We start from the raw sequence: 22,406 nt of genomic DNA, 5'->3' as shown, positions 1-22,406 counted from the left end.
GCGGCGGTAGTCAAACAACAGTAGAAACTCCATCAACTACCCTTCCATAACAAAGCTTTACTGCCCATTATGATCTCAGACTCTCTCGCTTCTTGAATCCAATCTTCTTTGCTAGATTACCAAATGCGCCACTCTTCTTGTTATTAGCTTTCTCCTCGGCCTTCATCTTGCCCTTGTCGCCCCAAGGGTTCTGCAATTCCTTCTCAATCTGCTTCTTGCGCGCGACAGCCAGGATGCCGACCTGATCCGCGAACACGGACTGATCGAGCAAGTCCTCGACCCTAACTTTCAAACCATCTTGGTCGAGGATGGAAGCGACCTGAGCTAAGCCCATAATGTCGCCTCCGAGCTGGAAGAAGTCGGAGCTGAGTTCTATGTGGGTAGGGGTACCATGATCGTCGTACAGGATTTGCTCCCATGCCGAGCGTAGTGTAAGAGCGAGACTATTGATGTCGTTGCTTGAGAGACCCGTGTCAATGGGCAGGGCGACAGGCATCTTCTCTGTAGACTTCTTGCGTATCTTCTCCGAGCTGATAGTGGTCGAGCTCTGGGAGCTGATTTCGGACGGAGATGGTAGGAGAGTATGAGGATCTTCCGAGAACGCCACGACATTGACACAGAGCATGTCAAATACATGCTGTGCAAACTCCGCAGTAATGGTGCTGTTGGGAGCGTATGTAAGGGTGACTTCCATGTGGCTGCCACCATGGGATGTGGTGTGTATGGAGAAATCCGCAAAGTCTTCCTGCGAGCCAATGGCGCCAACTTTGTACTCGATGCCACCCAGTTGCATGGTGGGGTTGTCGTCTTGAATGTTCTGGTCGTGCTGCAAGACGCTGGAGAAGTTCGTCCAGTCAGGCCATTCGGTACAGTGTCGGGTAATCTCGCGGAAGCCGAGTGACTCGTATGGCATATTGGCAGTCTGCTGGTCTTGAATGTATTTGAGCAGGTCGAGAACAGTCCATTCAGGACGGTATACGACGCGAACAGGCACCATGTTCAAGCAGGGTCCAACGATACTCTCAACGTTGGCAACACCGCCGTTGCGACCTGAGATAACATGACCGAAGACAATATCTGCTTTACTGGCTATACGAGCGAGTGTCGATGCCCAGGCGGCTTTGGCGATAGTAGCACTCGTGATGTTGACGCCCTTCAATCTGGGTGCAAATACCCTCTTCTCGAGCGTTATTGAATGGCCGGCAGAGCGCTGGTAATTGGGTCCAAAGCGGTTAACGATTTCGGTCATCTTGGAGCCCCGAAGCACCTCTCTCCAGTGATCGTGTGCACCTGCAATGGTTTTGGCAGTTTCGCGAACGAAGTTACCAAAGCTTGGTGCAGACGAGACGGGAAGGCCGTTGTATCCATCTTGAAGAGCGCCGAGGATCTTGGACATGCAGACTCCGTCATACTGCGCGTGCGAAAGTCGCATGAAGATGCGATGGCGTCCAGTTTGTTTCTGGTTTGCGACAACGAACTGAATAAAGGCTTCGCCAAGACGGGGACCGTTTTCACGGTCTTTTTGTCGTAGCTCCGTCGTGAAGGTTTCGAGATCATCGTCCGTTTGGTGACAGATGAACTCTGGTTGAAGTTTTCGTAGTACAACTTGCAGGAAGCGGTCACCGTACGGCACGAACACAGTGCGGAGAATATCGAATGCTTGTACCATACGATAAGCAGCCTGCTTCAACTTGCGAAGATCCAGGGGCCCTTCGCCGTCCAGGTAGAAATAGTTGAGCATCCACTTGGATTCCATGAGCGTACCGGTGATGGCAAGCGCCTGGAAATCGGTCACCGGGAAGATATCGGAAATACCACCCTTGAAGACTTGCACTTTGGAGATGACACTGTCAACGTTCGGATCTCCTAGCAATGAGACAGATCGGTGTCCAGAAATCTCCACTGCCTCCGGAATCGTGTGCGGTGCCGACCTCCGGTTGACGTTCCTTGCATCTGATGGTTTCGGTTGGCTAGTCGTCAAGCCTTGCCATCGCTTGAACTTCGCGTCGTTCTTGCTGTCTTCGGGCTCGATAGGCGTTTCACTGACAGCCATGCCTTTCTCGGCATTGTACTCCGATACGATAGAGTGGATGTCGCTCCAGATTGATGGTGCCCGTTCGCGGAGTCGAGCCTTGGAAGGTCCTCCGGTAGTACTTATGCCAGCCACTGAATCTCCGCCAGCTCTGGACATGACTTCATCGATGACTTCGCCCGCAACGCGTACAACCCGGGCCATATCGGCAAATGTGGGGTTCTTGAACACATCGGCCACTGTCATAGACAGCCCCTCCTCCCTCGCAGCACCAACTAAGCGCATGGCGATGATGCTATCGCCTCCGAGTTGGAAGAAGCTGTCGTCTTGTTCAATCGTTTCCTCCACCATCTCAAGCAGCTCGCTCCACAGATTGAGTAGTTTCTTCTCCACAAAATCGGGGGTCACCTTGCTGGAAGTCTCGGTCGCGAGAACGCCAATAGTGGCTACCATATCAGCAGCTGTTTGAATTCTGCTTTCGGCGTTACTCGCGACGCTCATTCTTCGGGAGCGAATAGATGCCGCTCGTGTTGATCCTGCTCTTGTAGAGCCCCCGTCAATGCTTTGCCGACCACGTTGGGAGGTCCTCCTGTTGATCATGCCAGCCATCTGGCTAGTGACCTGGTTGATTGCTGCAGTGGTTGTCTCGGCTGGAAGCTTATTCTGTGCCACGATCTGATTGACGATCTGAGGTACCATCTCGCTAACAATAGATCGGATAAGACTACTCAAGTCTGGGGTGTCGACTGGCAATGAAGAGGGAGGGGCCAGATCCGGGAACGTAATCCGTGGTGTACGAGGTGGCGAAGTTGATGAGCTGGACATACTTGAACCAGACCTGAGGATCGAGGGGCGAGGCTTTGGCAGCGCAAGAGTCGCAGCAGAAGTTATCTTGGGTCTGTGCGTGAGGATACTATCGAGATCTGTGACAGTCTGCGCGGCGTTGTTCAGAGCCGCTGCTAAGACCTTCGCCATGAGAGTGGAAACGTTCCTCGCTTCACCATCATTGATAGCATCGCTCCAGTAAGTGAAACGTATGCCTTCATCGTCTCGTGTGGCATCTATGTTCACCGTGATGGCAAATTCGCTTGGATCGTGACCATCCAATTGCTCGAACTCGATTCCAGAACTGTCCAGTGCTGGTTCCTCGGTACTGGAGCGCTTCTGAATAGAAACGGCCGTGTTGAAGAGCGACTTTCCAGATAGCCCAAGGTCATGCTGGAATTGTGCAAGCGAGCAATGCTGATGAGGCATGGAGTCGATGAAGTCAGATTGCACATTCTGAATGAGCTCGAGAAGAGAAGAGGAAGGAGCCAGTTCGACACGGGATACTAGCATGTTGATGAATGCTCCGACCGCATTTTCAATGTCATCAATCGGTACGTTCCTTCCCGAGGTGAGATAGCCGTAGCATACATCTGAAGATTTTGTATATGATCTCAGCACCAGTGTCCACGCTGTCAACAGGATGTTGGCAAACGTAACGTTGTTGTTCTCCGCAAATGTGTGTAGCTCCGCAAAGCGAGTGAATCGCATGTCCAGAGATCGTAGCTGCCGCTGCTTGGCTGGATCGCGAGGTGTTGTCGGAAAGTAGCATTGACTAACTCCCTGGAGTTTCGTCTTCCAGTACGTAATCGCTCCTTCAGAGGAGATCCCGCGCAAGTATTTGATGTAATTGCTATACAAAGGTCCTTGGTCGGATAGACGCCCCTCGTATGCTTCTCGGAGATCATTTCCGATGATTCCCAATGACCCTCCATCGATTACGGCGTGGTTGACGATGACCTTGACAACGACCTTCCCGGAAGTTGTCTGAATAACGGCGGCTTGGTGCGGAAGATTTGGTCTCTTCTTACCATTGAGAGAGCTGTATTTGATGGATTCCAGAAGGGCAGGTAGCTCGGAGTCATCGCAAGTCCGACTAACGATACCAGAGTCAGGATTCTTGACGACGACCTGATCGAAAACGCCTCCCTTGCAGACACTGTCTATGAAGACAGTCCGCAACGCAGGGTGCCGAGCAACAACTTGTTCCCATCCCTCCACTATCTTCCCAACATCGACCGAAGCCCGCTTGGATCTGACCTCGAAAGTGGTGGAAGACCAGTACGACTCAGGAGACTTGATTTGACTGAGTATCATGCCGTCTTGAATTGGGGAGCAAGAGTACATGTCCTCTACCTGATCGAATGACATGATACCGACTGCTGGCAATGTCTTCACAACGCGATCGAGGCGACTGTACGATTCCAAGGGTAGCAAAGGAAGGTCGGCCATGGTAGGTTGCACTGTATCCATCCCAGCAAGCTCGGTAGCAATTTCCTCTAGGGTGCGTTCGCATTCGGCTATCCACCTGCGGATACCTTTTTGATTCTTCGAGTAACGATTGTACATGAAGCTGAGCTGAATGCTACCTTCTGAAACAGATGCGGAAATCTCAAAAAGTGCCATGCGAGCTGTCTTGAGGCCCACGTCAGAAGTCTGATCATCTTCATCGCCATCCAGCTGCATGGGCTGGATTGGAGCATCAACTTGGCCAGATTGACTCTGACGGCCAAGATAGTTGAACAAGACTTCCATGGGCTCATGGTCCGAAAAGCGTTGTTTTCCATCTTCAGTCAGGAAGCGATGTGCAAAGTATGGACGCCCGTTACTGTCGATCTTTCTGCGCGTATCTTTGACTTGGCGCAGAGTGTGTATGACGTTGTCCTCTTCCTCGCCAATAGGAACAATGACTGGATACAGCGTCGTAAACCAACCAACAGTTCTGGAAAGATCTATTCTGCTCGAATCCCATGTCTCACGGCCATGAGACTCGTTGAATATAGTGGGAGCCTTGCGATTGATGAAGACCCGAGAGAAAGAGTGCAGGACTGCGGCTAGGAGAATGTCGACCATGTCGGTTCTTAACACATAGTGATTGTCGAGAACCATGGATGAGATGTCTTTGTTGATGATGAAATCATCTCTCTCCACGTCACCATAAACATTCGGCCGAGCATGCATACCCCAGTAAGCCAGGTTTGTGGGCTGGACCACGAGGGGCTGCTTTCGAACATGTTCTTGTTGAGAAGCCTCGAGTGCATTGGCATTTTGTATCTCACACCAGTTCCTGAAGGGTAGTCCTTTCTGTAGTACCGTCCTTGACCCAGGTCCAAGTAGTTCTTCCAGATCGCCCAACAAGATACCCCAGCTGACTACGTCGATGACGAGGTGGTGTGCAGCCAGGAATAAAATCTGCTCACCCTGTATGTCGAACAGATTGACGGCAAACACTGGTCCCTCCTGGATGTTGAGGCTCTTCTGCGTATCTGACACAATGGATACGGCGGCAGAAGTGGTGGGCAGAGTGTGTGTTCCGAATGTGTAGGAATCGAAAGTTCCTGGCTTGACAAACTGCTGCCACTGCCCTGTGGTGCTCTTGCAAAAGCGAGCACGAAGCATAGAGTGAGTCTCAACAATGGAGTCAAAGGCGCGCTTGAAGATAGCCGGATCCATGTAATGAGATATCCGCAATGTGGAAGACTGATTGAAGTGCGTGTTGTCTTCAACACCTTCGGTCCTGAAGTAAAGGCGCTGAATAGGCGAGAGGTCGAAGGGCTGATCAGTCTGTTCTTTGACAGAATCAAGAGACATCGAGGGTTTGACACTCTCAGCTAGATGAGCAAGGGATTTTGCGCGCAAAACATGGTTCAGAGTCAGGTTGATACCTTCACTTCTGCACTTTGCTAGCAGCTTCATCGCACTGATAGAGTCCCCACCAAGTGATAACCATGATTTGTTCAGCTTGACATCCTCAATAGAGCAGTTCAGTACCTTTGCCCATATCTGGCGAAGGATAATAACAGGACTGTCAGCAGGCTGCTCCGCTTCCTCCTCCAGTTCTGACTGGAGAAGTCGCTGGAATGTGGTCTCGTCGATGTTGTCTAACCACAGCCCAACTTGCTTCTTATCAAGCTTGGCCGAGGTCAGAGTCGGGATCTCAGGTACTGCAATCCAAATGGTAGGCACCATGTACGGGGGGACAAGATCCATCAACCTCTCTCTTGCAATATCGATGCGTGAGAGTGTTTCCTTGTCTACAAGCATCGTAGGCCATTGTTGTTGGACATTGCTGGCAGATCGTCCGGGAAAGCTCACGACCGCTGTGAGCTTCTTGCAGCAAGGGCCGCGCTTGGGCAGCCGCACAACCGCTTGGCGGATATTGTCGTCAACTCTCAGGAAGTGCTCGACCTCATCTAGTTCTATCCGTTGACCAGCGAGCTTGATTTGGTTGTCTTTCCGACCGATGTATTGGATAGAACCATCAGCAGCATATTGAACAAGGTCTCCAGTAACATAGATCCTAGATTCATTCGCGGTGGAAAATGCCTTCATGAATGTGGGGTTGTCGATGAACACCTCAGCGGTGCGTCCGGGGTTGTGAAGGTATCCACGTGCCAGGAGTGGTCCTTCTAGACACAACTCGGCTGTTGCGCCAACTGGTGCCAGTTGGTCGGGATTGTTCGGGTTCGTCAGCCAAGCTCGGCCGCTGCGAAGCATTCTCCCGATATTGGAAGCATTTCGCTGAATAGAGACCTGGTCATTTGCGACCGCGAATACCGTACCCTCTGTCGGACCATAGCCGTTCTGGAGACGCACCCCCGAGGCCCATTTGTTAATCACGTCAGGCGTCATTGCCTCGCCACCTACGACCAGCGTCTCCAAGGTTGGCACCGCTTTAGGGCCATCGAGTGTACTAGCCACTGACGGTGTCAAGAATGCCCAATTAGACTTCAGCGTAGTTATGGCTGATGCGAGGTCGGAAGTGCGCTGTTCATCCGAGGGCACACAAATTGTCGCGCCGCGAATGAGAACAGCAAGAGTCTCGCCAACGGAGACATCAAACGCAAAAGAGCAAAACTGAAAAACTCGAGATGTAGGCGTGATATGAAGTCCCTCACAAATCGCGGCTGAGCTAGAAGCGATGCTCTTGTGTTCAATGACTACACCTTTCGGCACTCCTGTGCTGCCTGAAGTGAAGATGACATAGCAGATGTTGTTGCTTCGGGCACGCTGCTGGATTGGGGTTGAGCAGAGAGGTAATTTTCGAACTGCGGTCTCGCTGACAGTGAAGACGTGGTTGACCATTTCCACAAAGCGATGTGCGTACGATGGAGAGCAAAGAACAATAGACGCTTTGCAGGCCTCGACGACCTGCAATTGTCGCGATGCAGGATCTACTGGCGACATTGGTACGTAACCAGCGCCTGCGATGAGAACAGCCATGATGGCGACAATGGCCCAACGAGACTTGTCGAGGCATATGGGAATGAGCTGCTCTGGACCAGCCCCAAGTTTTATCAATTCCTGTGCCAGCTGGGAAGCTAGTTTGCTCAGCTCAGCATATGTGAGCTCACCGTCAAAGGCTGCGATGGCCACGGAATTGGGCTGGAGCGCTACTCTCTTGTAGAAAAGCGAAGGTACAGTGTCCGCGATCTCGATTGGTTCGTATCCATTCCAGTTCCGAACGAGTTGCGCGTCGTGCTCACTGAAGACAGTCACTTCACGAATGTACGTGACGGTTTGTAGTTGAGTCAAGGCCGAGTCAAACTGAGAGACGATTTGCTGAACATTCCAGGCGGAGATGGCGTTGGCATCAAAATGCGCTAATACTTCCATGCCGGATGGTCGCATTTTGCATTCGATGACCAAAGGATAGGTGAAGAAGCTGCTTGGCTCGCCATTGTCGTGGACTGACCACATAGAGTCGGTCAGATCTTCGCTCTCTGTCTGCACTACTAGCAGGTTCTGGAAGTTGCAGGCGGCTGCCATGTCCTCGCCAATGGCTTTGATGGCAGATATGCCGTGGTGTTGGTGAGGTATACGGTCCGTGACACTCGTGGATATCTTCTTCAAGAAGTCGCTGACAGTCGCTCCACTATCCACTTGCACTCTCGTAGGAATTGTCGTCAATGTTGGGCCACATACGTCCATGATACCAGCCACAGCAATATCTCGCCCGGAAAGAGTTTCCCCGAAGACCACATCAACAGAGCCTGTGTATGCCGCCAGTACTAAAGCCCAGGCAGCTCTGATGACATTGGATGGCGTTACATCGGTATGCTTATGAGGGGAAAGTTTGATGATGTGTTGAATTGTCTGTCCATCCAGACCAGCGTTCGAATGGGCCTGGGTTGAGTGAGGGAAATGAGTCGCATTGCTTCCACTCAGAGCATCCTTCCAGTATCGGCTTGAAGCTTCGGCATCTGCATTGGTAAGGTAGTTGATGAACTTGCTGTAAGGCGTTTGCGGTATGGATGATGTTCCAGCCAGGTAGATCTGTTGCACTCGTTGAAGCATTAGGTGGATACTCCAGCCGTCGTAGACCGCATGATGTATCGTCCACACGAGGTATCGCTCTTTGGACGCGGAAGTGACGAGCGCGTATGATGCAAGGCGACCACCAAGCTGTGAGGGTATCTTGAGAGCTTCCTTCTCCGTATCTTTGAGCGATGTTGCCTCCATCCAGTTCAAACGGTCTTCTGCAAGGACGGCTTGCACAAACTCTCCGGACGGTAGCTGAATGATACGAGTCCGCAAAATGTCGATCTCTTGAATCGCTCTTGCCCAGGCGGCCTTGAACTTGGCCATGTCAACAGAGCGTGGAAGCGCCAAGACATGCTGTGCAACATACGCGCCGGGTTGCTTTATGGAGAGGGTAAGCAGTGCATCCTGAAGTGAGCTGGTGGGGTATAGGTCCTGAATGTTCTTCGTTGAAACTTGACATTGCTGAGCAACCTCACCAAGGACGTCCTTGAGTACAAAAGGATTGCGGATCAGTTCGAAAGGCTGCATGAGCTTTTCGGGCTGACTCAGTTTACCGGCACGTTCGCCAATCTTGGCTAGATCAGCGAGCTTGGGATTTTTGAAGACATCGATGAAAGACAACTCTAGGTGCTCTGCGCGGGCCTTTTCGATAAGGCGCATGGATGATATGGAGTCACCGCCAAGGCGCACAAAGCTGTCGTCAATACCTACGGAGGAGGATGGGAGATTTAGGACCAAGCAAACAGCCTTGTGAATCTTTTTTTCCGCTTCAGTCGTTGGCTGCCTCTTGTTTGCCATGCTGGTGAGTCGGTACATCGCCATCGTCTCGCGACTCAGGTTTTGTACCAAGGTTCGTAGGCGGTTTCGGTCTAGCTTGCCGGCCGACGTCCAGGGCATCTTTGTGACAGGTATGAAGATGGAGGGAATCATGTATGAAGGGAGAGAGCCAGCGAGACCGTTCTCAGTATTTTTGCACATGTCGCGCAATTCGTCTCTCATTGGAAGAAGCAATTCGTCGGCAGCCGGTAGGTCGGTCGAAAGGGGCTGCACAAGCTCTCCATTGGAAGCTGAAAGATCCTGACTAACGGCGAAGAATACAGCTAGCGCTTTCGCAGAGCTGCGATTGGAAGGAGCGACTAGTTCCACCGCAGATTGGACGCTGTCTGCAAAGTTCTTCCCGACATGGAACTCGATCTCACCCAACTCGATTCTCTGGCCATTGAGCTTGATCTGAGTGTCCTTCCGACCAATATAGCTGACTGATCCATCTGTGTTGTATCGAACCAGATCACCAGTCTTGTACATCCGGGCCGTTGGAAAGATGCCACTGTCGCAAGAAAGGGTCGCAGTCCAGGCAGGGTTGGTGATGAAAGCCTTCGCGGTCTTGGCCTCATCGTTGAGATATCCACGGGCAACAGTCGGCCCTTCGATAACGAGCTCGCCGACACTGCCTACAGGCATGAGCTTGTCGTGGTTTCGCGGGTGTACTATCCATAGTCTGCATCCGCTTCCTGTACCGATGGTGCCTGGCTCGGACTCGATGAGCTTGTGATCGAGTGTGGACTTGTAGGCAGTGGCAGCTACTACTGAACACTCTGTAGGACCGTATGCTATTGATCTGTCAGCAAAAGCTCTGTGTAAGTGAACGCACACATGCTTACCGTTGATGAAGCAAGTGCTGTTACCCCATTTCTTCAAAATAGGACCCGGAAGCGCTTCACCTCCAGATACCAGGGTCTTCAAGCCAGGGACACGCTCTGGCTCAATCGTTCCAAGTACAGAAGGCGTTAAAAGTGACCAGTTCACTCTGAGTTTGCGAATCGCACCAGCAGCGTTGTTCATTCTGTCTTCTTCTGTTGGGACGCACACAGTGGCACCCACAGTTAGGGCAGACAGAATTTCGATGCAGCTTGCGTCGAAGGTGTATGAAGCAAACTGAAAAGTGCGCGAAGTCGCATTGATGTTCATGCGACGCGTAAATGCTGCAGCACTCGTGCAGAACGCCTGGTGTGGGATGATGGTTCCTTTCGGCTTTCCGGTAGTACCTGAAGTGAACAAGCAATATGCCGCATTGTCTGGGGTCGCCGTAGACTGTGGCTTGCTCGTGGATGGCATGGCCAGCTTCTTGAAAGACCTTTGGTCGACTATCAATGCTGTTTTTGCGACCTCGCTCGCTTTCGCGTGGTATTGACGTGAGCATATTACCACAGCAGCACCAATATCTGCGATGAGTTCCTGAAGTCGAGTTTGCGGATGCTTGGGGTCAAGCGGCACGTATGCGCCACCCGCCTTCATAATCGCAATCATGCTGACGATGGCCCAAGACGATTTCTCGAATAAGATCGGAACGAAGGTCTCGGTGGTAACACCAAGGGCCTGTAGGTGGACTGCTAGTTGGTCGGTTATCTTGTCGAACTCTTGGTAGGTAAACGATCCGTCCCAGCCTTCCACTGCCTTTGTTGTTCGTGGTCTTGTGAGCGCTTGTTCGTGAACAACTTCGTGCACGCAACGGCGAATGGGTGGCGGGAGCTGCGTGTTCCAGTCCATGATTTGTCCAAGGCTGCCCGCTGTGAACGTGTCCAACTTTCCGACTGTCATTTCACTGGGACTGCTTGCGACAATGCCTTTCAGTATCATTTTGAATGTATCAGCCATGTTGCGTGCTTGTGCTGGGAGAATCTTATCCTTGGAGTAGCCAAAGTCGACCGATATGCTGTCTTCAGTGACATCGGCATTGACTGTTACAGCGTATTCACCGGCATCATCGGCTTCCATGTTATTGTAAAGAAGTGCCATCTCATCTGGGTCGCTCGAAAGACTGCGCCTCTGGAAAGTGAACGCTGTGTTGAATAACGCGGGAAGCTGCAGCTCGTGTTGCACATCAGCAAGAGAGCAGGTCTGATGTGACATGGCATCTGTCGAGCTGGTTTGAAGAGCCTCCAGGAGCTGGGCAATTGTCGTATCGTCCGAGAACGTAAGGCGGGAAACAAGCATATTGACAAAACAACCTACGGCTTCATCGATGTTGCTCACGGGGATGTCGCGACCAGACGCCACCAAGCCGAAGGAAACGTCGAAGGTACCAACGTAAAAGTGAAGAGTGAGAGCCCATGTAAGCTGGAGCACATTTGAGAGAGTGACCCCGTTCTGCTTGCAGAACGATTGGACGTCGTCCGTGCTGCCCAACTCAATATCGACTGAGCCAGGTTCGCGAAGGCTCGACTTCCCATCATTGAGAGATGGAAAAAAGCATGGCTCGATGCCCGCAAGATACATCTTCCAGTAGGCGAGATCGGCGTCTCTGGATCTAGAGAGGATATACTCGATGTAGTTCGAGTAGAGAGGTCCCGCATCAGCTCGTGTGAGCTTTCTGGAGTATGCGCGAGCGATATCAGTGAGTAGGTTGGAGACTGAAGTACCGTCGTTGATAGCATGGCTCAACTCAAGCTTGATCCATACTTGGCTTGCTTTAGTCTTGCAGATGGTCAGGCGATGGGGCGGGACTGCTTCGCGGCAATCGATCGGGGACTGGTCACGCAGCATATTCGACACAGTGCCGTCGTCGCAGTCAGCAAGCAATTGGACTCTCCCGGCCTTTTCTTTCACCACAAGCTGATCCTTTGAGCCGTTCTTCGCAAGGCTGTCGATAAAGATGGTGCGCAAAGCTTGATGGCGATGTACCACAACCTGCCAAGCTTCAGCAAGACGGCGAGGGTCCACCGGTTTTCCATCTGTCGACTGCACCTTCGAAATGACGTGGTAGGTGTACAGTTCAGGATTGCGCGACTGCGTGATGAGCAGGCCTTGTTGCATAGGCGATGCTGGATAAACATCCTCGATGTCCGCAATAAATAGGCCAGTGGGGAGAGCCTCTGTGAGCCTGGAAAATCCGTTGTAGAGTAGGGGCAGATGTTTGAAGCTGTTGAGGCTTTGCTCTTGCCGCACCTGTAATAGCTCATCGACGGCGTCAATGAGTGTTTGGCGACACTGCTTAACCCATGCGCGAATGTCCGACTGGCGTCTCATGTTGCGATTCCATCCAAAAGATAGTTTGATGGCTCCTTGCGATATCGCTGCAGTGATATCGAAGAGTGCAAGGCGGGGAACGTCGACCCCAACCTCGCGAGAATCAACATCAGGTAGAGCGGTGAATAGGCCGTCCGTGCGATCTTGATGTTGAACCCTACCGACGTAGTTGAAGATTGCTTCTGCTGGCCAATGGCTGGCAAAACGAGTATTGCCTTCTTCAGTGAGGTTCCGGTATGCAAAATACGGGCGGCCTTTGCCGGGTGTCCGATTCCTCAAGTCTCGAACCCACTCGATGGTACTCACAATGTCCGTCGATTCACTCGCAGGCACTGGGAGGGGTATGGGTGTAATCGTGGAGAACCAGCCAACCGTACGCGACAGGTCTTGGCGCGCGCTGAAAGTTTCCCGACCGTGACCCTCATTGTGTATCGTGATAGTTGACCTGTCGGAGAAGACTGTGCGGAAGGATTCGAGGAGAGCAGCGACCAGAATGTCCAGTATCTCCGTGGCCAAAGCATCTTGTGCTCCAAGAAGCAGCATCGTGTCTCTCGTGGTAAGTTGGATGTCCTCCTCAGTCAGGTCTTCACTGAGGTTTGGTCTTCCTTCCATTCCCCAGTAGTCGAACCTCGCTGGCATAAGCTCTTCCAAAGGCATAACCCTTCTAGCACTCTCTTGCTTAGACTGGATAGACTGCTGCTGCAACCATGTGTAATAAGGTGTGCTTTGGGGCGGCGGCTGAACACCACTGAGTAGACCCTGGAGATCTTCAAGAAGAACACCCCAAGAGACGACGTCGATGATGAGATGGTGTGCCACAATCGCCATAGCTTGGGAAAATGTATCATCGATATCGAAGACATCGATGGCGAATGTTGGGCCATTGCTTACGTCCAATGAAGCTTGGCTCTCATCAACAATGCTTTGTAAATCAGGACCTTGAGCTGATGGAATGCGATGGTGGCGCAATCTAAACGAGTTCACAGTATCTCTCTCGATACATTGTTTCCATGTGCCTGTCTCGTTCTTGAAGAAGCGTCCGCGAAGCATAGGATGTGTTTGAACCAGAGCTGCCAATGCGTTTCGAATCTCGTCGACGTCGAAATTGCGTGTTAGACGGAAAACCTCGGTCTGGTTGAAGTGACTGTGTGAGTCTCCTACTGTCTGGAAGAACAACTTCTGAATGGGAGATAAATCGAAAGGCAGGTGGTACTCGATAGCCTCAGGTGCAGCGCGTATGCCTTCAGATAGATCGATGGTTGATGCCAGAGCAGTGATGGACTTGGATCGGATGATGTCCTGTACACTTACAGGAAGGCCCTGCGCTCGACACTGCGAAGACACCTGCATAGCGGCAATGGAGTCGCCTCCTAGGTGCAGGAAGGACTGATTGAGACGGATCTCATCGGCAGGTAAGTTGAGGACTTTGGCAAAGATCGCCTGTATCTTCTGCTCGGTACCACTTGCGTTACCAGCCTGCGAGTTTTGAAGCCCCATGGTTGAGATGACACGGTAAGTCGCTGGGTCCATCTGGTCCAGCCACTGTGTAATGCGCCTCCGGTCCATCTTTCCAGACGGCATCAGCGGAAATCGCTCGATTACGACCCATAGCGATGGGATCATGTATGATGGTAGCCTCTCACAAAGGCTGTCTCGAATGCTTGCAATATTTAACGACGCGTTTTCATGAGACAAAAGCTGCATCTGCTCCCCTGAATGTGCTGTAGTAACTGGCATGTTTTGAAGCGAGATGATCGCGACCAGTCTCTTGGCGCAAAGACCAGTCGTGGGCACTGAGGCAAGGGCGCTTTGTACCATGTGGTCGTCCATGAGTTTGTGCTCAACCTCAGACAGCTCCAGTCGTTGGCCGCGGACCTTGGTCTGCGAGTCTTTACGGCCAAGATATAGCATAGTGCCATCCTCGTTGTACTTCACCAAGTCTCCAGTCTTGTAGATCCGGCAAGATGCAGAACCGTTATCACCCAGTAGTCCTGTACGCCAGCTGACATGCCCAATAAATGCATCAGCTGTCTTCGCAGGATTGTTAAGATACCCCATGCCAACTGCACCGCCTTCGAGCAGAAGTTCACCGACTGCACCAACTGGCGACAGTGCATGATGATTGTTCTTGGAAACAATCCAACCTCGAGCGGTAACAGCTCGCCCGAGGTTGTTAGGCTTCATATGAGTTGTCATGATGTTGGTAGTCGCAACACAGGCGCACTCAGTTGGCCCATAGCCGTTTCCGAGGGTGACTTTGTCGGCCCAGGTTGAGAGGTCTTGCTGCGACATTGCCTCACCGACGAGGAAAAGCGTCTCGAGTCGCGGCACTTGGGAGGGCACCATCATTCGCACGACTGATGGTGTCAATGCAGCCCAGTTGACATTGAACTTGTTGATGACGCCGACGAGATCATTCGTTCGCGAAGCCTGATCTGGAACGCAAATAGTGCCGCCACACATGAGAGTGCTGAAGATCTCGATCAAGCAAGCATCGAAAGTGTACGAGGCAAACTGTAGCACCCTAGACGATTTGGAGATCTTCCAGCCCGGAGAGAATGCGGAAGAACTCGTGACCCAATGATGGTGGTTTATGACGGCACCTTTCGGTTTTCCGGTTGACCCGGAAGTGTAGAATGCGTACGCTGGTGAGTTGCTCGGTACTTGGGGAAGGCGCTGTGACGGAGCTCGACTCTTCTCACTGGTGGATCGATCTACAACCAGAGTGCCACAAGGTATCGACTGGCATAACGCTTCATATTGCGGAGCGCACAACAACAAGTCTGCATGAACGTCGGTAACTATCTCACGCAGGCGGAGGACAGGAGTCTCAAAGTCCAAAGGGACGAAAGCAGCTCCAACTTTGAGTACAGCCAATATAGCTACAATTGTCCAACCTGACTTGTCGAAGCAAAGTGGAATGAACTGTCTGGGCTTCACTCCAAGCAGCAACAACTGTTGGGCAAGGGTAGTGGCCCGCTCGTCAAGCTCGTGATATGTCATGACACCAGTATCCCATGCGTCGATGGCAGGTGCTTCAGGCCTGACAGCGGTCTGGTCTTCAGCGATGACGCGATGAATGCAACGGTTGATGATGTCCACTGGCTTGCTATTCCAGGAACTAATCAAGCTTCTGTCCGCAGCGTTGAGTAGATTGATTTCATTCAATGTCTTGGAGATGCTCTCCGCGGCGTTGAATTGACTCATGATGAAATCGAACTGTTGGACGATGCGCTGAGCAAGCCATCTCTCAACAACACGATCATCGAATAGAGCTTCCACATGAACTCCACTCGGGTCCACCTTGCAGTTGAAGACGAAGGCATAGCTAAAGAAGTCAGTACCAATGGTATTGGCACCCTCCATGTTCCATAGCGGGCTCTCAGCGTCAAAGTCATCCCCGGCCTCAATACCCAGGAAACTCTGAAAGTCACAAGCTACTGCCGTCTCAGAACTGAGTTTTTGGATGTGCTGCAAACCCGCAAATTGATAGGGTAATGAGGTGGAAGACTGGCGCTGCGTCTCTTTGAGATAGTCGTGAACCATGAGACTACGATTGAGCCGAAGACGGACGGGGGCAGTCGTGATCGTGGGGCCGATGATAGACTCGATTCCAGGGATTGAGGCTTCTCGCCCACTGTTCGTTTCTCCCCACAACACGTCGTCCGAGCCTGAGTAGGTTGCAAGGAGAAAACCCCATGCGGCACGAATCATCGATGGGACTGTAACCTCTAGGCTAGAGTTACGTGTGAGCTCCACGCGATGTAGCAGTTGACCGTTCGCTTCGACGCGATGATCCGGGGACGGCAGCTGAGGGAATTGCGCAGCTGTGATGTTGTCGAGCTGCCCAAGCCAGAATTCATCGGACTGCTTCTGATCGAGGTTCGAGAGGTATTTGATGAAGCGAGAATAAGGAACAGTGGCCGGAATCTCCCCAGCGTCATTGCGATAATGGGCTTCGACCTTTCGAAACAAGGCCGTCCAACTCCATCCGTCATATACAGCATGATGGGCAGTCCAGACGAAGAAGGGCGTGGTCGTGTCTTCTCCTACGAGAGTGAAGGTAGTCAAGGGAGCACCGTTCTTGGCAGGAAGTTGGCGGGTGGCTTCATTGATATCTTCGACTGCCGGAAGTGATAACCACTGGAGCTCTTCGCGTAGCACGACCTGCAAGAAGCCATGCTCCTCAGAATAGATAATTCGGGTTCGCAGAGCGGCTTCAGCTGCGGCAACAGCTTTCCAAGCTTTCTTGAAGCGTGGTAGATCAATATCAGCCGGCAAGCGGTAGATGGGCTGGACGACGTAGGTGCCCGGGTCTTTGTTGGTGAGCATGATAAGCCCTTCCTGGAGTTTGCTGCATGGGTAGATGTCTTCGATAACATCCGGAAATACACCGCATTCTGATGCCGCCAATGCCCTGATGACTTGACAGGACGAGTTTGGAAGCAGCTCAAAGGGGACCATATCTGGCTCTGGTGAGCTGACGTGGTCGGAAGACAGAATCGAGGCAGTTGCGGCCATATCGAGAAGTTTTGGATACGTAAAGACATTTGCAACGTTCAGGACAACCCCATGCTTCCTTGCTGCTGTGACCAGCTTCATGGCGCTGATGGAGTCGCCGCCCAGACGGAAGAAAGAGTCTTCAGCACCCACAGCATCGGCATCCAGCTTCAGTACATCTGCCCACAGACGAGCCAAGGCAACTTCGGCTTGGCCGGTAGGCGCGCGGCCGCTCTTGCCTGCAAGGCGGAAAGGCGTGAGCTGCGACTCGGGAACTGCTGCAGCAAGCGCACGTAGCACCTTCCTGTCGAGCTTACCCGATGTCGTCATGGGCATGCTCGTGACAGGCATGAACATGGAAGGCACGTAGTAGACAGGCAGGGCACTGGCAAGCGCCATCTCGACTTGCTTTGCTACTGCCCGCACCGCCTCAGTCATCTCAGTAATGGCAGCCGGTCCTTCACTCTCAGACAGGCACATGAAAGCTACCAGCGCCTTGGTTCCCATGCTGTCGTTAAACTTGACGAGCTCCACGGCAGATTTGGCACCAGACGGTAGGTTCAGTTTGAGGTGATGCTCAATCTCGCCCAACTCAATGCGCTGTCCGTGCAGCTGTGATTTGTTAGTCAATGAAACGTGTGAATACGGATAGCTGTCGAGGACTCACTTTAACCTGGGAATCTTTCCTCCCCAAGTACATCATGTCGCCGTCAGACGTGTACTGAACGAGATCGCCCGTGCAATAGAACCTCCGGCCAGTCGGTCCAGCGGTGCGCGCCCACTCAGGGTCAAAAATGAAAGCTGCTTGCGTCTTCTCGGCATCATTTAGATAGCCACGGCTGAGAATCGGTCCCTCAAGCAACAGTTCCCCTTTGCAGCCAATTGGCACCAACCGATCCCGATTCTCGGCGTCAACAACCCAGGAGACGCAGCCAGTAGCTTTACCGATGTTGGTTGCTTCACCACGACCATCGCTAAAGTCCTTGAAGGCCGAGTTGATGGATGCTTCGCTGGGTCCATACTGCCCGACAACAGGCATATGCTGACTCCAAAGTTCAATTAGTGCTTTGGTAAGAGGTTCCGCTCCGAGACACATCTGCTTGAGTGTGGGAACCTCTAAAGGATTGAGCAGCGCAGCAACGGTAGGTGTCAGGTCCACCATGGTAGCCCTGAGCCTAGTGATGGCCCCTGAAAGATCGTTGACGCGATCGGCTTCAGAAGGAACACATACGCAGCCTCCTCTCTGAAGCGTGGTGAACATCTCCTCCAGCGAGTTGTCAAACGTATATGAAGCGAATTGAAGCATGCGCGTATCCCGGTTGAGACCAATCTTCGTGCCATGGGCCTCTGCACTCGTGACAATTGCCAAATGATCGAGCACAACTCCCTTAGGCCGACCAGTACTTCCACTCGTGAAGATCACGAAAACCGCGTTGTTGGGCTGTACGCTAGTGCAGGCGGGGCCTTTCGTCACGGGCAAATTATCCAGAAATGCAGCGTCTATGGTGAGCACGCTGGAAACTAGACCATCCAGTTTTTCTGCGCGTGCCGCAGTGGTTAGGACAATGTGCGCGTTCGCGTCTTCAAGGCGAGTCTGAAGCGCAGGCTTGGGGTGTGTTGCGTCGAGTGGAACAGCGGCACCACCTGCTTTCAGAACCGAGAGCATAGCAACAACTGCAAACATACTCTTGTCGAAGCAAGTAGGGACGAAGATATCAGGCCCAACTCCCAACTGGACAAGATGATGTGCCAACCGATCGGTAACCGCATCCAGCTCAGCATAAGTGTACTCGCCGTCATGCGCGCAGATTGCCGGTGCCTCAGGCTGACTGATAGCCCACCGAGTGAATCGATCGTGTACGCACTCATTGATCTTTGCTGGCATGACATTCCAGTCATGTATCTGCTGAAGATGGCGCGGGCTGACATAATCCAAGGTTGAGATGCGACGCTTGGCATTGAAGACGATGTTCTCCAGAGCCCGGACAAACGTGCTAGCGACGTTCCTTGCTTGTACCGCGGTCAAGTGGTCAGTCCAGTAATCAAGATCAACTGCTGCCGCGTCGTCTCCAACTTCGATGTTGACGCTAACCGGGTACCTATTGATCTTGTCAGTTGGTTACTTTATAGGGGTATTAACTATAAGCACATACTCGGTCGGATCATAGATAGGGCGAACCTCCAAAATCTGGAAGCCCTCTCCAACATCTGGTTGCTCCTGAGAAAGACGGCGGTATGATAGCGCTGTGTTGAAAAGGCTTGCTCCAGAAAGCTCAAGAACGTGCTGAACATCAGCCAGCGCTATGTGGCGATGTGGTATGGCTTCCATGTAGTCTCTCTGTACATCCTGAAGAACGTCTAGGAGGCAGCGCGAGCCATCCGAGAGATCCACACGGCATACCAGTGTATTGATGAGTGGGCCAACAATTTCTTCCACGCCGCGAACTTCTTCCGAGTCGCGAGCCGAGGTGAGGTATCCAAAGGTGACGTCTTTGCTTCCAACGTAACAGCCGAGAGTCAGTGCCCAGGCGGTGTGAAAAACGTTGGAGAGCGTAATGCCGTTGGTGTTGCAGAAGGCTTGCAAATCGGGAAGACCGATGCTGGCTAAGTCCATGCGGATAGTGACGAGTTCCTTTTCTACGGTATGACCCAGCCCGTCGTCAAGAACTGGGAAAGAACAGACCTCACTACCACCTAGATAAGACTTCCAGAACTCAATGCTAGCTTCCTGTGGCTGTCTGATAAGCCATGCGATGTACTTGCTGTACGGAGTAGCTTCGATAGCAAGACGGCTCTCGCACGCTAACTTGAGCTCATTGGCCAACAGGCTCATCGAGTGACCGTCCATGATCGCGTGACTGATGTCCAAAGAACAGAAAACCCGCTTATCACCTGTGGTACAGATGGTAAAGCGATGGTTTGGGCATTGCCCGGAGTTGTAGCCGATAGTTCGCTGCAGCTCGATCAATCTGATGGCGTCTGCCTCATCAGATGCCTCGATATGAACAATATGAGCGACAATGTCTTTGAGGACGACCTGATTGTAGAGACCCTTTGCGCCCAAGTTCTCAATGAAGACAGTGCGTAGTGCTGGATGACGTCTGACCACCTGTTGCCAAGCATCAGCAACCTCCTGCCATGAGAGTTTCCCAGTGGGTGCTTTGATCTCATGGAGAGTTGCAGCTGCATAGAAACCAGCATCTTTGGTCTGTGAAAGTAGGAGACCTTCCTGCATACTTGAACAGGGGTATACGTCTTCTACATCGACATCCCGGATACCCATGGCTGAGAATATATCAAGCATCGAGTAGAAGCTAGCCTCATCGAGTGATAGCAGAGGAAAATCGCTGACTGTTGGCTTCGGGTCAAGAATGGTGAGTTCCTGAATCATTTTGGAAATGGTTATTTGGCATTCGGTTATCCATTTATGAATAAGTGCCTGGTGGTGCATGTGCCGGTTGAATGTGAAAGCGACCTTGAGATGGCCTTTGAAAGCAAAGGCGGAGATCTCAAAAAGGCCCCATCTACAGGTCTGGTGGCCGAAGTCGGACGTACCACCAGCTTTGCCAGTCTCTCCGGCCATTGTGCCCAATGGCTGAAGTAGAGCATCTGTCCTCTCGAGTTGCTGAAAAATATGTCAGTAGGCTGCCTATTAACAAGTATTGAGAGATCCGTACCTGATATTGACCGAGGTAGTTGAACAGGATCTCCATTGGCCAATGTGTCTTGAAGCTCTCGCGTCCCTCCTCAGTGAGACATCGCCGAGCAAAGTACGGTCGTCCATTTCCAGGGATCCGGCGCTTGAAGTCCTTGATCTTGCGAACAGTGTCGGTAGCGTTATCCGATGGTGCTACAAGGATTGGAGATACTAGAGATACATTAGCCAAAGCTCCTTGTATTAAAGACGAGCTGAAACGCCTTGATCGTGGTGCGGTCCTTCGGACTACACAGTGGGCCGCTTATGACCGTAATTTTCCGTCACAAACGCAGAGAGAAGGGAGGCCTACAAGCTGTGAACCATCCGACAGTGCGGGTGATATCGATGTCTGAGTCCCACGGCTCCCGGCCGTGCCCCTCATTGAAGATGGCAGGAACAGGCCTGTCAGTGAACACATTGGACCAGGACTGTATCAAAGACGCAAGCAAGACTTCAACTGGCTCAGTCTTGTAGGCAGTATGACAACTGGTCAGGAAAGCGGAGCTGAGTTCTTTTTCAAGCTCAAAGCTTGCATGACTAGCATTGCCATAGGTGTTATCTTGGTGCTGAATGCCCCAGTATGTGAAGTCCATTGGAGGGACGTCAACAACAGGGAGGACCTCATCTAGCTCAAGAGTCTCAGCGTGTTCACGCTGCAACTCTGCCCATTTCTGAAATGGTAGCGCAGGTGTGAGAAGCTGACTGCCCTTGAGAATCTCCTCGAGCTCTTCCAACAGAAGTCTCCAAGTGACCAAGTCAACGACCAGGTGGTGACCAGTAAGAAAAGCATACTGCTCAGTGCCAATATCAAAGAAATCAGCTGCAAATAAGGGTCCAACAGCATGGTCGAAGCATTGCTGAGAATCCTCGATTAGCGCATCAATCTCAGCCTGCGATGTCACAGCAGAATGACGAAAGCGATACGAGCCAGCGATATCGTCTGGAGTAATAGTCAGTCACGTGCGTACGATTTGTGAATGTTGCTTTCTATGTGAGCACGTGACACCATGCGCACAGCAATATAAGTAACACCGGTTTCATGTGGGCCAACTTACTGGTGAGACGCTGTTGCCATCCACTCTCTTCTGAAAAGGAAAACCGTGCCCGCAACATGGAGTGTCGAGATATGAGCTGCTCCACTGCTGCATGAAATTCGCCAGCCTCGGTCTTGCGCGTCACACGGAGGTAGAACGACTGATTGAAGTGGCCCTGGGTGTTGGGTCGTTTGAAATATAGAGACTGAATAGGAGAGAGATCAAACTCCTCGTCGAAGTATTCCTGGTGGTCGTATGACGAGCTTTCAACCTCCTTGACAGCCAACGCCAATTGAACGATGGATCGGCTTCGCAAGACTTCTTGTACGCCAAGGCTCATGCCTTCCTTTCGGCATTGCCCAACAACCTGCATTGCGGAGATGGAATCTCCGCCTACCGAAAGAAACGACTGGTCGAGAGGGACCTCTGGTAAGTTGAGGACATGAGCCCACACAGACTGGAGGCTCTGCTCCACGGGACTGGCGAGATTGGATGCCATGTTGAGATGATTCTTCGACGTCTGGCGGAAGGTGAGTGTGAGTGAAAGCGCGTGGTGATGCGGGCGTGACGCGTGGTGGCGCGTGGTGGTGCGTGGAAAGGCAGTACCAACAGTTCGACACGTTACAGCAGGGCAATACGAGGTCTTTCGGTTGTAACAAAAAAGTTTCGAAGAAGAGAAGACAAGCACGTACCAGGGTCGACGATGCTGGTCTATGATCGAGCAAGATTGCACTACAGTTTACGCACGGAGTGATTATGCCGAGGGAAAATCGAGAAGGGATAAATTTGGCAAAAATTTCGCCATGTA

The 22,406-nt window shown here is 52.0% G+C and overlaps 1 protein-coding gene across 1 annotated transcript; it reads right to left on the bottom strand.

Annotated features, from left to right (window-relative positions):
* Nucleotides 1-67: 67 nt before the first annotated feature.
* Nucleotides 68-22,097, bottom strand: PtrM4_023140 (EntF, Non-ribosomal peptide synthetase module protein; the record flags this gene model as incomplete). Its single annotated transcript, XM_066103555.1, has 7 exons — nt 68-9,951; nt 10,003-17,479; nt 17,535-18,966; nt 19,021-20,492; nt 20,545-20,735; nt 20,875-21,504; nt 21,620-22,097. The coding sequence occupies 7 exons, from the start codon at nt 22,095-22,097 to the stop codon at nt 68-70; spliced, it is 21,564 nt and encodes a 7,187-aa protein (XP_065965757.1).
* Between the last annotated feature and the right edge of the window lie 309 nt (nt 22,098-22,406).

This window comes from Pyrenophora tritici-repentis, chromosome 1, assembly GCF_003171515.1.
Source record: "Pyrenophora tritici-repentis strain M4 chromosome 1, whole genome shotgun sequence".
NCBI classification, from domain to species: Eukaryota; Fungi; Ascomycota; class Dothideomycetes; order Pleosporales; family Pleosporaceae; genus Pyrenophora; species Pyrenophora tritici-repentis.
Note: the sequence above shows the minus strand (reverse complement) of the source record. Positions and strands in the feature narration are given on the sequence as shown.